The sequence below is a fragment of the Ischnura elegans genome, chromosome 6, assembly GCF_921293095.1.
Source record: "Ischnura elegans chromosome 6, ioIscEleg1.1, whole genome shotgun sequence".
Lineage (NCBI taxonomy): Eukaryota > Metazoa > Arthropoda > Insecta > Odonata > Coenagrionidae > Ischnura > Ischnura elegans.
The window spans coordinates 68,873,278-68,888,741 of record NC_060251.1 but is presented as its reverse complement, the minus strand read 5'-3'; the positions used below and the strand labels follow the sequence as shown (position 1 = coordinate 68,888,741).

Genomic DNA, 15,464 nt, shown 5'->3' with positions numbered 1-15,464 from the left:
TGCTTTAACCAAAGCGGTAGGAATGCTTTCTCCTAAGTTTTACTCACAGATTCCTGCTGTTCTGCATACTGAAAAATAATTCTAAATCTCAACCAGCTCCCTTTCAGAGGTTATTCCATGCAAGAGTATGAACGCAAGGGAATAGGTATTGTTAAAATTAAACTTTCATTACACAATATAATGCATGATGGCAGATAAAGACATTATACAGACTGTCCCACAGGTCGTATGTCTTTTTTTACCTCTAATTTTAATAACTTCGCCTCAAGCAATATTTATGAAAATTGGCATACTTATGGGGATATGTCCTATGTTTTGTTGAGTGTAGACAACATTTTACCATTGTCACCTTATTACCTCAAAATGTGGGTCCACACCGAAATTTTTAATTTGCCTTACCTATGGGGTTTCAATGTTAAAAAACCGAGATAGAAAAAAGTCTGAAATACATTGTCCAAGATTTCAATTCATTGATATTCGGAAACGAGAAAAACGAAAATAACCCTTTTATATACGAAAATGAAACCGTTGACCCAGTAAGTATTGGGTAGGGAGCCGCTAGAGACTCAAAGGCTGCGCACTAGGCTTAGATTGCTTGAGCAATTGAGTAAAGATATCTTTAGGAGCGACACGGAGATCATCACATTAGAACCCAACTACATTACCAGGTACGACAAAAACGATAAAATAAGAGAGATATTCAGGCGAACGGATAAGTGCGGGGATTCGTTATTTTCTCCGCACGACAAAGGAATTTAATAAATGCTAGGCGTAATTTCGTTAGAACATTTCCTTTTTACATGAATACGACGGGTGTCCTGATATCCCCCACCACAAGCCTATTGAGGTAACTTTCGGGGTAGTATGTAGATGACCACAATAAAACTTTTACTAACAATACGACCTACTAAATGTGCACAGTTGTGTCTTTCTTTATCAAAGAATTAGCCAAAAACAGCCGTTTTTGAGTCTTGCAAATCCCAAATATCCTGTATGCCCGAACATATCCTATTTGTCGAAGGGGTGAATTCCCCCCTTCGGAAAGCGGGAATTCCCCTGACCCCCCCTTTGGTCCAAACTTAGATCCGCCAAAGACTACTCTAATATCAGGCGTATCACTCCAGGTCTTGCAATATAGTAGATCGTTTCTTTTCAATGTTTGAGTTTGGCGCAATACATTGAAAATAGAAACTAAGCGCACAAAAAAAAATATAAATACAAAATGATCTAAAAAATAAACGTGATTCAAGCACTAACTTGTTGATTCAAGCACTTTTCTCTTCCATTCGTAATAAGGCTTACTCCCTTCATTCTGTCTAAAAATCCCATTCTCTCCCTTCCCCTCCCTCGTTTACCTAACATTCTACCCTCTAACATTGATTTAAACATCCCCTCTTCGCTAAGTACTCTCCCCATCCATACCCTCTGTCTACTCCGTATCTCATATAAAAGCTCTCTCTCCTAACCCACCATTTCCAGCACTCCGTCGTTCCTTCTCCTTTACATACTCTTTACTTTCTCCAATCTTTAAGTATGAAAACTACTTTCTATTGCACTTGTGAACGGTAGATGTATTGCTTGATTTTATCGTAGACTTAGGGTAGCGTAGAGTAGTACATGTCCCCCTCAAATCCAACAGCGTCCTCAACGTGGAGAGGGGGTGTAACGGCAGACAGTCATATTTCACAGAGGTTGTGAAGACGATCTATACAAAATTGTCGCATTTTATTAAGCGTTTTTTGTGATAATATTTTTCACAGTATTGACGGACCTTTGAGCGAATGCAAGCACTTAAATTGTTTCAAAGTATAAAACTGATGAATTAGTTTACACGCATGACTTTCCACTGGCTAATGCAATTGGTGATGTAAGCGTATTTATTGTAGTGTATATTAAATTATTTCCATGTGTCGGAGTTCTAATTGCCTCATTTTAATCTCAAGAGATTTCAATTTTCATAGACTACCCGATCCCTGCTTGAATGCTGTGTGGAGGATATTTCAAGTGCAACACTCCATCGGTCGGATGAGACGTTAAGCTTTGGTCTCCTTGGTGCCTTTCATTAAGAGCAGGCTAATGCTGATGCCAGGTTTCTCTCCACCCTTCCTTACCTATCCATCCCTCATGGCACAAACAATCTTAGCTGTCCATCGCCTCCTTCGAATACCATATACATAATACCAATATTCTTCAGGGGTGCTTGGGCGGTAAGCAGGAAATACATGCCACTAAGCAATGAAACAACGAGCCAACCTTCACAGTATGGAGTAATAGCACATGGCACAGAAGCTGCAGTTCAAAAATGGTATGTTCATGTATTATTTGTGCAACAAATGAGATATATTAGAAAAAAACTTTATATTACTCAACAGGATTAACTTGTTTCAATGACACGATTATACACACTAATGCCATAACGCCAGCCATCACAGAACGGATGTTTGTCCAAATATTGCACTTGCACTTTATTCCTTATAATTATTATGAAAATTTTCCGTAAATTTGATTAAACAACATTCACTTAAAACAGGTATGTTTAATCTTAGGTGTTTAATACATTCTGCTGGCTCCGATCCTTCTGTTGCGTAACCGCCATAGGGCACGCAGGTACCTTTCTCATACCCATTACTCCTCACGCCCTTCAAACCCTTGTCTCTGGTCCTGACGAATATTATGGACTGTGAGACACAGAAAATGCCACAAAGAGGATAGAAATTGACCCCACCATGTGAGAGGCTTTCCTAATTTTGATGAATTTAGATGAATAGGGTAGTTTCCTTCATCAAAGAAAACGAAATGCAGTGATTCCGATTCCTTACCCACCATTAGTGTATTCATAATATATAAATTATTTGGTTTTAGAAATGCCAGTTTAGACGAATGGCAATGGTCAATTTTAACCTCATTTGAAATAGGTCAGAACGGCGCCCATGCAATGCCACTCCACGTGGCATCACAGGGACCTAGTTTCTACACGAGAGGATAGGAGTTTTACATCCTCTGAGATTACCAAAGCATGCATGAGGCACAGAGCTCAGGGAAACATCTCTTAACAATCACCCATTAAAATTACCTAAGTTCGGAAAGTTTCCTTCGTTTGATAGTGTAATAATAATCCTTATTTAAGCCAAGCGCTACCTGCTAGCAGGGTACTCTGCTAACTGCAGGCAGTCCGCGTCGTATCAGTGCTTAAAGCCTCGCCCCAAGGTCACCTCACACGGTGACAGCTGGAACCAGAAGTACGTCACACGGTGTTTTCCCAGCATTCCTACTTAGCCGTCGTGCTTGAAAATTTTCACTTTTCGTTTAATCGCCAAAAATAGATATCGTCATTCGAAATCTAAGAGGGTGAAATGCATACTCCAGGAGTAATAATCTTTCGATTTAGGTAATAAAAAAATAGTAGGAAATTACCCTGTTGCAAAGGTGAAATTTGGAAGAATGTACTAGGGAACAGCACCTCCGGCAAACATGGCACGTTGAGCGACGAAAAAGGCTCACTCCCTCTTCATTCCGAACATTTGCAAGCTAAGAGCAGGAACTTCTCGGGAAAAGGTTGTTCAGTCTTTGCTCTACCCATCATTCCACGGAAACAAAGCCACCGAATATGGGATTGCATGTGAAGAATTGTCCATAAGAGAATGAGAGAGTCACCGGAAAAAAGTAAACCCGTCAAGCGTTTTTGTTGATATGAGGATTCCCTACCTCGCTACCTACCTACTTTGTGTTAAGTACAGCGAAGCACAGAGATGGAATTATCTAGGGGGAGACCTAGAAGCCCTTTTAGGAGACCACCCTACCAACTTAAATAGTACATTTCGGTTCCTCAGAGAAATAAACATTTTTAATAAAGAGTAATTGTGCACACTCTTTGTACGAAGCCATCATAAACAGCAGATCACTTTCTACATAAGTTTTCGTAATCAAATCACATGGTCGTGGTGCAAAATGACCTAGCCGTCGATGCACCCTAAATCCAAACACTACTACTACTACTCCCTACCTCGCAGCAACACCAGATGGCATCTTGTCAGATGGTAATGGTGTAGTGGAAGTGAAGTGCCCTTACACATTTGGGGAAAAATACCCAGAAGGTGCCGTATCTCAGAAGAGAGTAGAATCATGTGAGATAAAGGAGGATCTAGTGGCTCTCAAAGGGCAATTACCATCATCAAATACATGGGCAGCTGCACATCACAGACATGAAATACTGTGATTTTATTAAATGGAGTCCGTTCGGTATAATAATTGTGTGAATTGGCAAAGATGACAATTTTTGGAAAAAAATCCATTGCGGATAAATTAACAAAGTTTTATATGGAGTTACTTTTATCAGAAATTTTACAATATATTGGAAAGCTTCCACGTGAGTGGTAGAAAATGACGTGAGATAAAAATAGGCAGTCCTTTAATTAGCGTTAAATGATAATTTTTTACGTACACTTAAATTTTGGAAGCAGCATATCTTCCTAGTGAAAAGGGTCCTGAACGCTCTTTAAGAATTTGCATTTCTTCCATGACTTTGCTAATATATTTATTATTTTTTGAAATGCAAGCCTCAGCTCTCCCACAGTACATTATTATTGCGTTCTGTTTATGTTGCTTCTTTTCATCGAGGTAAATAAAAAAACATTTCTAGCTGAAATTTTAAAACCATTTTTTCTCTCATCCAAATGTGACTTTCAAGCATACTACGTTACATTTATTGTTACACCTTAGTAATGATTTATTATTTTAGTTGAATATATTTCGTGCAAATATACCTCATGATAAACCTGTTCATTTTTCGTATGTCATTGGTTTCTCCCCCTGTTTCAAAAACTGTGTGCAGTGTTATGTTCATTACGTGAACTAACTCTACATGATATTAAATTAATGTCATCAACCACAATTCAATACTGAAGTTATTATTGATTTCGTGATTTTGGCATAATGCCCGCTTACATAATGAAGATAACATCGTTGGCTTTTCCAGAAAAGGTACAAGCTCATAGAGACCCTCGAATTCACAGGCCTATTTTTTCAGCACATTAGTGCGAAGCATGGCTCCCATAAGTTTATACTGCCTCACCATCTTCTAGGTATCACATATCAACTCCGTCTGCGATTCCGGTATCAAATTTCTCCTCAATGTTGTCACGGGCGAAGTTGGGAGGGGAGTTGCTTTTTTCTTCCCCCCCCTCTTTCTCCCCCTTGCAACCCTTAGTTGCGGCTAGAGCGTTTCGTGAGCCGTTAAATTGGGAAATTAAAATGCAAGGGAGCCCCCTTAGCCAAGACAACTGAACCTTCAATCCAATTCCATTTTTTATTTAAGGGCTACAACAATTAAAGAAGAAGAGGCAAAACATATTTTTCGTGATGAATATTAACCAAAAATCAGACAAAGGACATGGCAAAAAAGAAGAATCAATAAAATTCATGTATGATTCAACCACTTTATCATATTTCCAACTATGTGTTCAAAATATTTTCCACTACTTTCATTCAACAAGGGAACACAAAATTTTGCCAGGAGGGGTTTCGACTAAAAAAAAGAGTACTAATAGGCAGAATGGCAAAACCATGAAAACTTGAATGGACGAAAACAAGAAAAATCACAATATTCACAAAACTTTAACATCAGTAAACATAAGATAAAAATGCCACAGTGTGTATTGAAGGATCAACACTATGGAAATGTAATATGTACCTGCTAAGTCGAATAATATTTCTACCAATCAAAGCACACGAGGTGACAATTTTAGATGATGAAAAACGGGAGTAGAATCAAGGAATAAAAAAGACACAATTTTCAATCAATCCATGTATTGGAGTTTAGTCCCTGACTAGATCACAACATACATGCTGGAGCATTTTGTAAAATTCATCCTCAAAAAGCATAACTTGCTGCTCAAGAGAGCATAAATAAATACATGTAAATCAACAAATAAAATGCTTTAAAAGCATGAGATAAAAATCATTTTCAAAGAACTTTCATTTAATACAAAACACCCATTCTTTCAAATTAAATAATTTGATTTCAATAACATTATCATTCAAATGGTTTACTGGTTTTCCATGATAAATAAGTGTTCCAAAATAGCGCTACAATTTGAACAAAAAGAACTTGGTATTGAAGGGGCACAAAGTAGAAATTTACCAGCTGCACAGCAGGCCAGACCTGAAAGTATACATTCAACAATAACAATCAATGCCCATAAATGTGTTGCATAAACTCATGAGAAATACTGCTATACTTGGTTGAAGAATTTAGAAGAAACTTGAAATCAAAGTGGGAGAAGTCTCGAAGACAATGACTTCAAAAAAGAAGCGAATGATCTATCAAACGGAAAAAAATCAATTCATGAGAAATCTATGTTTGTTCCATTAAGTACATCATTAAAGGCAGTTGTAAGAAGGTTAATTTATATGAAACACAGTGATTTTGTTCCTGAATGAAGACATAATTTTCTCATGTTTTTACAGAGCTTAACACTATTTTGTATGCTAAACAATTTGAACCCACAATTGTGAATTTAACAAAAGGAAACTCTTGCAGGGACACCACTGAGAGGCATTAAGACGGCAAGATTTCAAAGTCAGGTCATAATTCATCCTTAGCTCTTTACCACAAAAAATTAATGATGTGTTTTGTTTGTAGACTCTATGCTATATTCTTCCACGCTACTTCTCAGAAAATTAATGCAAAGGGTGATTTTTATGTCAGATGTCCACCCAACTCCAAATATTGATCAGTTTCAATGGAACCCAAAATTATTTTAAAGAAATGACCTCATATTTTCTAAATCAAAACTTTTTCTTATTGATAGATCAATGGAACATGAAACAACATTTGTCCATGTAACTTTTATTCAATCAACCAAATTACTGATATGAATCAGTTTTTTCCCATGAATCACAAACAACAGAGAATAAGTTTAAATTAGTCAATGGACTATAATTTTCAAATTCAACATTGTCAAGGGTAACAACACAAAGCAGCAATGTTAACAAGCAACAAGGTATTATCATATAGTGTATGGCAAAATGTTTGCAGGCACACATTCATGCAGCATGAAGCTCAATAACAAGAAGACTTATGGCATGCGATTTTGAAAAGGCTTGAGGGTAGAATAATGATGAATAAGCTAAGTATAAAAGTAGAGGTTTACAGATTTGGACAATTGTACCAAACGAGGTATTTGGGGTCCACATTGGAATGAACACACCAGTCGGGACATCAGAATGAGAACTATGCCGAGGTGTTTAAAAACATGAATGAGATAATAAGAGGATAATTGTGCAGCACTATAAAAGAAAGATGGGTTAAAAGTCAGAACTGGAGCATTGCACTCTACAGTGCAGAGAAAACTGACTTGGGTAGGCTTGCTTCACGTTTCTGCAACCTAACACTGACAGACCTTCAAAATCAAAGGTAGTTGGTAAAAAAAGGGCTGCCCTCCTTACCCTCTCCGATATATATGACATTAAAATGGCAATTTTTTCATGCATATAGAGTACCCATTAAATTTATCACACCTAGCTGTCAGTTGAAACATTATCCAATAGAGACAAAAACTCATTTACATTAGACACAATCATACAAACTCCATACTTGCATTCCAAGAAATTAATCAGTATTCTTTGCATGCCTTCTTCCTGTACTCCATCTATCGGTCTTACATATACAACATTTTCAGAAATTTTACAAGGTATCTCTGCATAATTATTTTGCTGCCTTGCACAATCACTTAACACACACATTCAAGCAATGTAAGTGAAGAGAATATGTATGTCGTTTAGTTTGTTCACTATTCACTCTTGCCATATAACCCACATTAACACTAGGTGAGAAAGCAAATGGCAAAGTACGTATAAACCTAGAATCTGCATCTTAGCTTACGTCTATGCAACCTCTCTCTTATTACTGATGAAGTTTCATTCTAAATTGTGAAAAATGTAAAGGAGTGGAAATATGATTGAAATTTGGTCCAGAGTAGTTTCATTCCACCGCTGGAATATTTGGAATGGAACACTCATCAGTTTCAACCTTTGATTTTCAACCTTTTGCTATGCCTCCGGAGTTTTTCCTTGATGTTTTCATGACTTTCAGACTGGATTTTTTATTTCCCTAACTGATATGTACCCTGCTGTAATGGAGCAATGTGATACTGTAACATGTATGACCATTATCAGAGATGAAGGTGGCACTCAGTTAAAATTTTGTGGCATTTGCAAGAAAACCTATTCTTGGCATGGGTGAGTCTTTTTAGACAAACAACAAGGAGAAAGTGGTGTAATTGAGAGTGACCACTCTTATTTCAGGACTTCACTGAAAATGCTTGCACTCCTTGCCATTTACCATCCATTTGATAAATAACTTGAAATTACCCCTCGTGGGATGGCCACCCTAAAACCCTGCCATCACTGTGAGGCCAAGAACATAAAAGACCTTTTATCATACAAAACAAAGAAAGTCTCCAGTGGTCAATTACACTAGCGGTTTGCATGGTATTTTCCTAGAACTGCTTCCCTACCCTCAGATGCTCTAATAAGCCAGCCACAAACTTTGCATATAATTATCAACTACCACCTTAACACCTCTTGGTCTGGCACCCTTTAAACTAGACTAGCCATTGGGGCCGGTCATATTATATGCCATAGGCCTCAATATATGTTCAAAATATTATAACGTCGATAAAAAAGACGTCAATAAGAAAAACTTTCACAAAAACAAACAGTAAAGCTACCTGAAGACGCACAAACCAGAACTGCCAGAACTAGGTCGAAATAGTTCCAAATAAATCCGTAGAGGTCAGCAGGAGACTACACTGCATGAAAACGTAAAAACGCGTGATCGGCACATAAGCGCTGGCGGCGGAAACACGTAAAAACACGTGTGCGGACCATAATGTGTTAATTACACCAAGACACACCACACAAACAGACATCAAGACAGCCCAAAGAAGCTCAACTCTAAGATCATCCAGGATACAGTGTGAAGGAATCTGTATTGTTCATTGTTCAGCCTCACATATAAAATCTTTACATCTACAGAGCCGTAACCCATTTCAACACCAATTCGAGGATTTGTGATACGCAGCAAACAAATAATATTTAAAGACAAGCAAAATAAATTACCTATCCTCATGAAATGGAGACCATCAAGAAAATCAATGTTAATCAAATCACAAGCCAAAGATTAAAATGTGGCTCAGCTTAAAGCAGCCCAGTGCATCCACCGATTGTGGATGGTGGGTCAACCTCCAGATGTACAGGTTGAATGGAATATAAGAGAGTTTGCTCATTGCATAACCAGTCGCGGACAAAAAGCAATGGCAATTTGAGGGTTATTGGTCTATACAAAGGTAAGGTAGGCCATTTAAATGATACCAAAATCGATGACGATGCTGTGACTTGGTGATGGGAGACCACAAATAATTATACTTCCCTTCACCTGGTAGAAAGGGCACCAGCTCATCTCCATATGATGCCTGGTCAGTACAGCGACACTCATTTCACCACAGGTGTGGTAACATTTACTTTAACGACAGTAGTCCTACGTTATGGAAGGCAAGGGGAAAACACCACAATATTTTCCTGAGGAGTCATAGCTACTCCAATAGTTAAATATCACACATGATGGAATTCTCTTGGGTAAAATATTCCGGAGGCAAACTAATAAGGTATTCCTTCGTCAAAGAAAACAACAGGCATTGATTGCGATTTGTTACCCACTATTAGAGTATTCATAATACGTATACATTTTATTTGGTTTTAGAAATCCCAGTTTAGACAAATGTTAATGATCAGTTTTAACCTCATTTTAAAAAGACCAGATTGGCACCCATGCAATACCAGTCCACGTGACGTCGCAAGGACCTAGATGCTATACGAGTAGTCAGGAGTTTTACATCGTCTGAGATAACCCATGCATGCATGAGGCACAGAGCTCAGGGAAACATCTCTTAATAATCACCTATTACAATTGCCTATGGTCAGAAAGTTTCCTTCGTTTGATTGGGTATTAATAATCCTTATTTAAGCCAAGTGCTACCTGCTAGCAGGGTACTCTGCTACCTACTACATCCTGCATCATAGCAGGGCTCATAGCCTCGCACCAAGGTGGCCTCACACAGCAGCAGCTGAACCAGAATGATGTTACACAGGCTTTTCCCAGCATTCAAACTTCGCCGTCTCATTTTCACACCCTTGAAAATTTTCTCTTTTCATTTAATCGCAAAAAATAGATGTCGTCATTTAAAAATCTAAAAGCGTGAAATACATACTCCAGGAGTAATAATCTTTCGATGTAGGCAATTAAAAAATAGGAAACCACCCTATTCTTATGCAGATCTCCAGTCATGGACCACCCAAGTGGAAACATCGGTCAACTCTGATAAAGTTATGGGATAAAATGTGGAAAGTGAGATTGCTTAGGACCTATGGAAAGTTAGAAAACCTTAAGGTGGAAATGCAAAGATTGAACCTCAGCGTGCTAAATGAAGTGGCTTGAAAAGGGAGACATTTGGATTGGAAGTCGTAGGATGACACATGCAGGATCTTTAAACAGTGATGCTAATGATAGGATAGTGCTGAGAAAGAGCACTAGAATGCATGTATAAAACTTCCTGCAGTACCATGAAATCATATTAGGCTAAAATTAGAGGCTAAACCAGCAGTTACTGCAGAAGTACAGGTTTAAATGCCTAAACCAGACTACAAGGATGACGAAATTGAAGATTTCTATAAAGATATTATGGATGAAATCAAACAGGTAATAGGTGAAGAAAAAATTATTTTGCTAAGTGACTATTAGATTAGATAGTAACACTGTTGTCATAACAAGCCGGAATGAAAAATATGTATGAGGAAATCGAAATGAAAGAAGAGAAAGGCTCCTGGAATTCTGCACAGAGAACAAATCAGTGGTTGCCAACGCACTGTTTAAGAATCACAAGCAAATACAATATGCATGAAAAATGCATGGAGGCAAAAGAAGATTTCAATTAAATCGGTTGAGAACTGACTGAGAAATCATTGGGGAATACCTGGGAAAAAATTCACCCTTTTGAGACGGTGGAGTTCTTTCCAAAGGTTGACTGCTGGACTGAGGCCCAAGAGTCTCTTCAATCCCCTCTGTACAGAGTATTTTTGCAGGGCATCCGTTAAGAAGGGTCCCACAAGCAGTCACACATGCTCAGTTCTTATCTTTTTTGACCCCTCTCAGCAGGATCTCCACATTATATCAGACTGCGAGGGTAGTTGGACTCCCTCATTTCTGGGTTTAAACCCTACCAGTGGCATTGCTTCGCAGCCAACTTATGATATGTTTATATGTATTAGGTACATGGATAATTGTTGCTTGCTCTTTAACTGTCTAGACTTACAATTGAATTCCTCACATTTTTCTGAGCATTGTCAAATTTTAAACGAAGCTTTACCATTTCCTGAATTTTCTATTTTTTTGCTCTCAAAGGTTTTACCTAGAGCATAAAAAAATATTCATTCATACCATCAATATGAACGGATTCACAAATAAGACGCGGATGATTTTCTTCCGTCTTCGCCTCCAACTTCCCTCGCAGTACCCGTGTAGCGTTAAACATTATTTTAGGCCCAGGGCTGAAGGCATAATGTTCAGCGACAGCTGATGCGTCCCACTGATGAAGTTTTAACGCTCTTTTGTGCTCTTTAAGCCTTTGGGAGATAGAACGCTTGCTCTGTCCCACGTAGCTTCTGCCGCAGCAGCAGGGAACCTCATACACTCCCATCGATTGAAGGGGAGGATGGCTATCCTTCGGTGAAGGTAGGATGTTTTGAATTTTCTTCACAGAAGTGCAGAAGCGAGTCTTAGTGTTGCCTTTTTGAAGGATCCTAGCGATTCTATCGGTGACCCCGGAGATGTATGGAAGTCCGCGTCTTATTTGTGAATCCATCGAGATAGCGAAAAGGCCTAACAACTTTAATAGGGAGGATGGATATAACCTCAGCCGTATATGGAGAGGGTTCCTGGCCCAATATAATGACCAACGGCTATTGCCTAAAATTCAAAATCGGGTCAACAATGGGTAACGAAACATGTATAAGCTCGGGACGAGAACGGTTTCCTCCCATTCTCTTGATAACCCTCCCAGTAGGAGGAGTGAAACGTTGAGTGAAAATGTTACCTACACAGCAATACCCGAGAACCACCAACATTGATAAAAGAAGCTTTGTGAAAATCTTCATACGAAAAGTGTAAAACTATATAATGCACTTATGTACGTACATACATTACATCAAAACGTAGACAATGTGAGATTGCCGGATTAAAGTACAAGGCAGGGAAACATGCATCACATTTGGTATTTTGCATGCATCACATTTGGTAAGGTAATTTCTACCAACTTACCTTATAATTTGACACGAGTATGTCAAAATAGTCACGATTGAGCTTCTCTCTAATACTATTCCAAGGCTTCATCTCCAAAGTTCCAAGTAATACAACAAAACATGCTAAGAAACTGGGAGCAAATACAGCTTGGTCCACGAAAACTTTCTTCAAGACAGCAGTAGGGCCAGTCTTCCTCTTGGCAATGTGCTTATCAAGGAACCCATACCATACTTTGAGGCCTGGACCCTGCAGAAAAATAATTTAAAATTTGATGATAATTACCATGGAATATAATACACGTGACTTCACTAATTAGGCTTCGATTTCACAGGGTCTGTTGTTATGGCTCAGTTGAAAGTTTATTATTTAAGAAAAATATCAATCATCAACGGATACCAACCAAGAATTAAACTCAACTTTAAATTTCAATACTGTGAAATATATGCAGTGGTAAACACTTACAGCTATACAAAAACCAATGCCAAAGAACCTGACGGTACGAACGAAGTCGTATTCTTTGAAGTTCCTTTTCTCGATCAGGGTTTGTGCGACAGCATCACCAGCACCCATGAGAACACCTAAACTCATCATATTAACCAAAAATAAAACAAAAAAGTATACATTTCAATCAACAGAAACTAAAGTCTAAAAGTCTAACCTGTTTGCAAAGCCTGCACCTTGGTCGGATGTTTCATTAAAATCCTTTGATAAGCTCTGAATATTGAACTCATGGTTCCACAAAAGTATCGAAACTTTGAAATAAAACGCCTTTACAATTCATAGAACGTGAAGCAATCAACTTAACATCTTTGAATAGATAGCAGGCACGATACGACTGCAAGATAAATTTGCTCTCTCAAACCGCGCGAAGGCCAGTCGTTGTTTCCGTAGTAACGATACTATCGATGTTATCAATCGACCTTTTCGAGTTACAGCTGATTAAGGTTTTTAAAAAATTCTTGGGTTATCTGTCGGCAGTAATTCATAATTAGCATCATTCATCGTGTTTGACAACCCATGAACTTAACCTCTACTATCAATCAGAAGATAACCTAGAAACGCAATATGCGCATGATAAACACTCCATTATACACGTCCTCGGAATTAAGATTTGTTTACATCCGCTTAGCCGGGCTAATAATAAACTCCTCTCTCATCTATCCATATTTTGTGTATTTAAGGGCGGTATGATGTCGCAGGGTAAATTAAAGCATTTACCAGAAGGTCAATGGCGAAACGGGTTTGAATATATTATTACTTCTTGAATATTATAGGTGATGCAATTACATTTCATCTCCTTACCCACATCGGCATCTATATATTCGCCACCCATCTCGCTGTAGAAGAGATTTGTCCTTTCTGAATACATTCTGATAATTTCATCTGGAGGCTTTTACCCGTTAAAACACCACATCCAAAAAAATGTGTCATTGTGCGTGGTTGGTATGACACCATTTCAATTAATAAGCTAATAATTGGGCAGCTCATGAGCAGATCTGCAGATATTTAATTATTATATCTGCAAGTATTTTATTACTATATCTGCAGATATTTAATTATTATAATATCCTTCAATCTCCGGCCTAATGTTGACTAAGGCCGGCCACACACGTTTTGACTACACTTTGCAACTCGAGTTGCAAAGCAATCCCAAGCGCTGCAATAGCATAACTGGTTTTAAACCATTTATCAATTTCTTATCTTCATGCACCAGTATGTAACTTTATTCACCTCATCAGCCAGATCAGTCGCCTCACTTACGTTGTCAACGAGTTCCATCACTGAGTTCTAATTCACCAATAGTGTTGATTGCATCTCATATCAGGAGAAGCGAAAGGAGTGCATGAAGGTTTTTCCATATGGAAAGATGCGTCATGATTCAAAAATCCCATATGTAAAGACTTTCACAAATACATAAGAATGGTGTATGTTCCCCCATTCCATTCTAAATTTTTTCATTTTACACATGGTATGGATTACCTTATATCTCCCTTCATCATTGTCTGCTATTGCAATCCTCATGAGGACCAACCGAAAGTCATTTGAACTGGAACAACTCTTCCAATGCAGCCTCACTGGTCATTAGAACTGAAATATTTCTACAAAATATGGATTTAAGCCACAGATCCAAATTCCTTCCATGGATTATAAAAAAGTTCAACAGCAACCACATTCATATTTTGCATGGAAATTCAAAAGTAGAACATAACTTAATCCAGTCCGATATTAATCCAGTTATCTAGGAACTAATTTAACCTTAAATCATCTTGCATGCCTTAATGGATGCATGAAAAAAGTTCCAATAGCACCTAAGAGCACACAAAATTGGCGGCATAAGGGAGCCGCAAGAAGAGCCAATCGCAAAAGCCTTCCATCCCTATGTCTCCACCATATTCGGAAAGATACAACGCATTCTAGACAGATATAATATTAATACAATCCATTTACCACCTCCAAAGCTCAGAGATCAACTCGTGAGAGTGAAGGATCCCCTCCGACTGAAGACATCAGGAGTTTACAAAATTCCATGCGAGTGCAGGAAGACATATATTGGAGAGACCAGTCGGACCATTGAAACTAGGACGAAGGAACATCAGAGGTACTTACGGTTGTCCCAGCCGTAAAAGTATGCAGTGGCGGAGCATAGCATCAGTGAGGACCATGCCATACAATGGAAGGAAATGAAACTGCTATGCCGGGTTCATGGCTGCTGGGACCGCCTTGTCAAGGAAGCCATTCAGATCCGCATCAACCACATAAACATCAACAGAGACACTGGGTTCCAAATCAGCAATGCTTTGTAGACCAATAATGAAATCCCATATTTGCAACAAAAATGGCGAGAAAAGCACAACACGCGGGAATCAATCAGGTTACACCTGACCATGGATGGGGTGTATATATACTCAACAAATTTTGAAGTACGGCATTCAGAAGATCCCCTGAGGATGGACAGCAAGTCACTGCTCGAAACGTCCAGAGACATGGAAAACATCACTTGGTGAAAAAAACCTGAGAAACTTTCCAGCGCTAGTTTTTCTAAGATTGTAGCTTGATGTGATTATAATAGAGTAAATAACTAAGTCAGTGAATTACAAAAACATTTGAC

The 15,464-nt window shown here is 38.4% G+C and overlaps 1 protein-coding gene across 1 annotated transcript; it reads right to left on the bottom strand.

The window, feature by feature from the left end:
• Positions 1 to 5,788: 5,788 nt before the first annotated feature.
• LOC124160956 (protein Mpv17-like) lies at positions 5,789 to 13,251 on the bottom strand. Its single transcript, XM_046537091.1, has 4 exons — positions 13,014 to 13,251; positions 12,818 to 12,933; positions 12,374 to 12,601; positions 5,789 to 6,160 (listed from the first exon to the last, which is right to left on the bottom strand). The coding sequence occupies exons 1-4, from the start codon at positions 13,084 to 13,086 to the stop codon at positions 6,032 to 6,034; spliced, it is 546 nt and encodes a 181-aa protein (XP_046393047.1). The 5' UTR covers positions 13,087 to 13,251; the 3' UTR covers positions 5,789 to 6,031.
• Between the last annotated feature and the right edge of the window lie 2,213 nt (positions 13,252 to 15,464).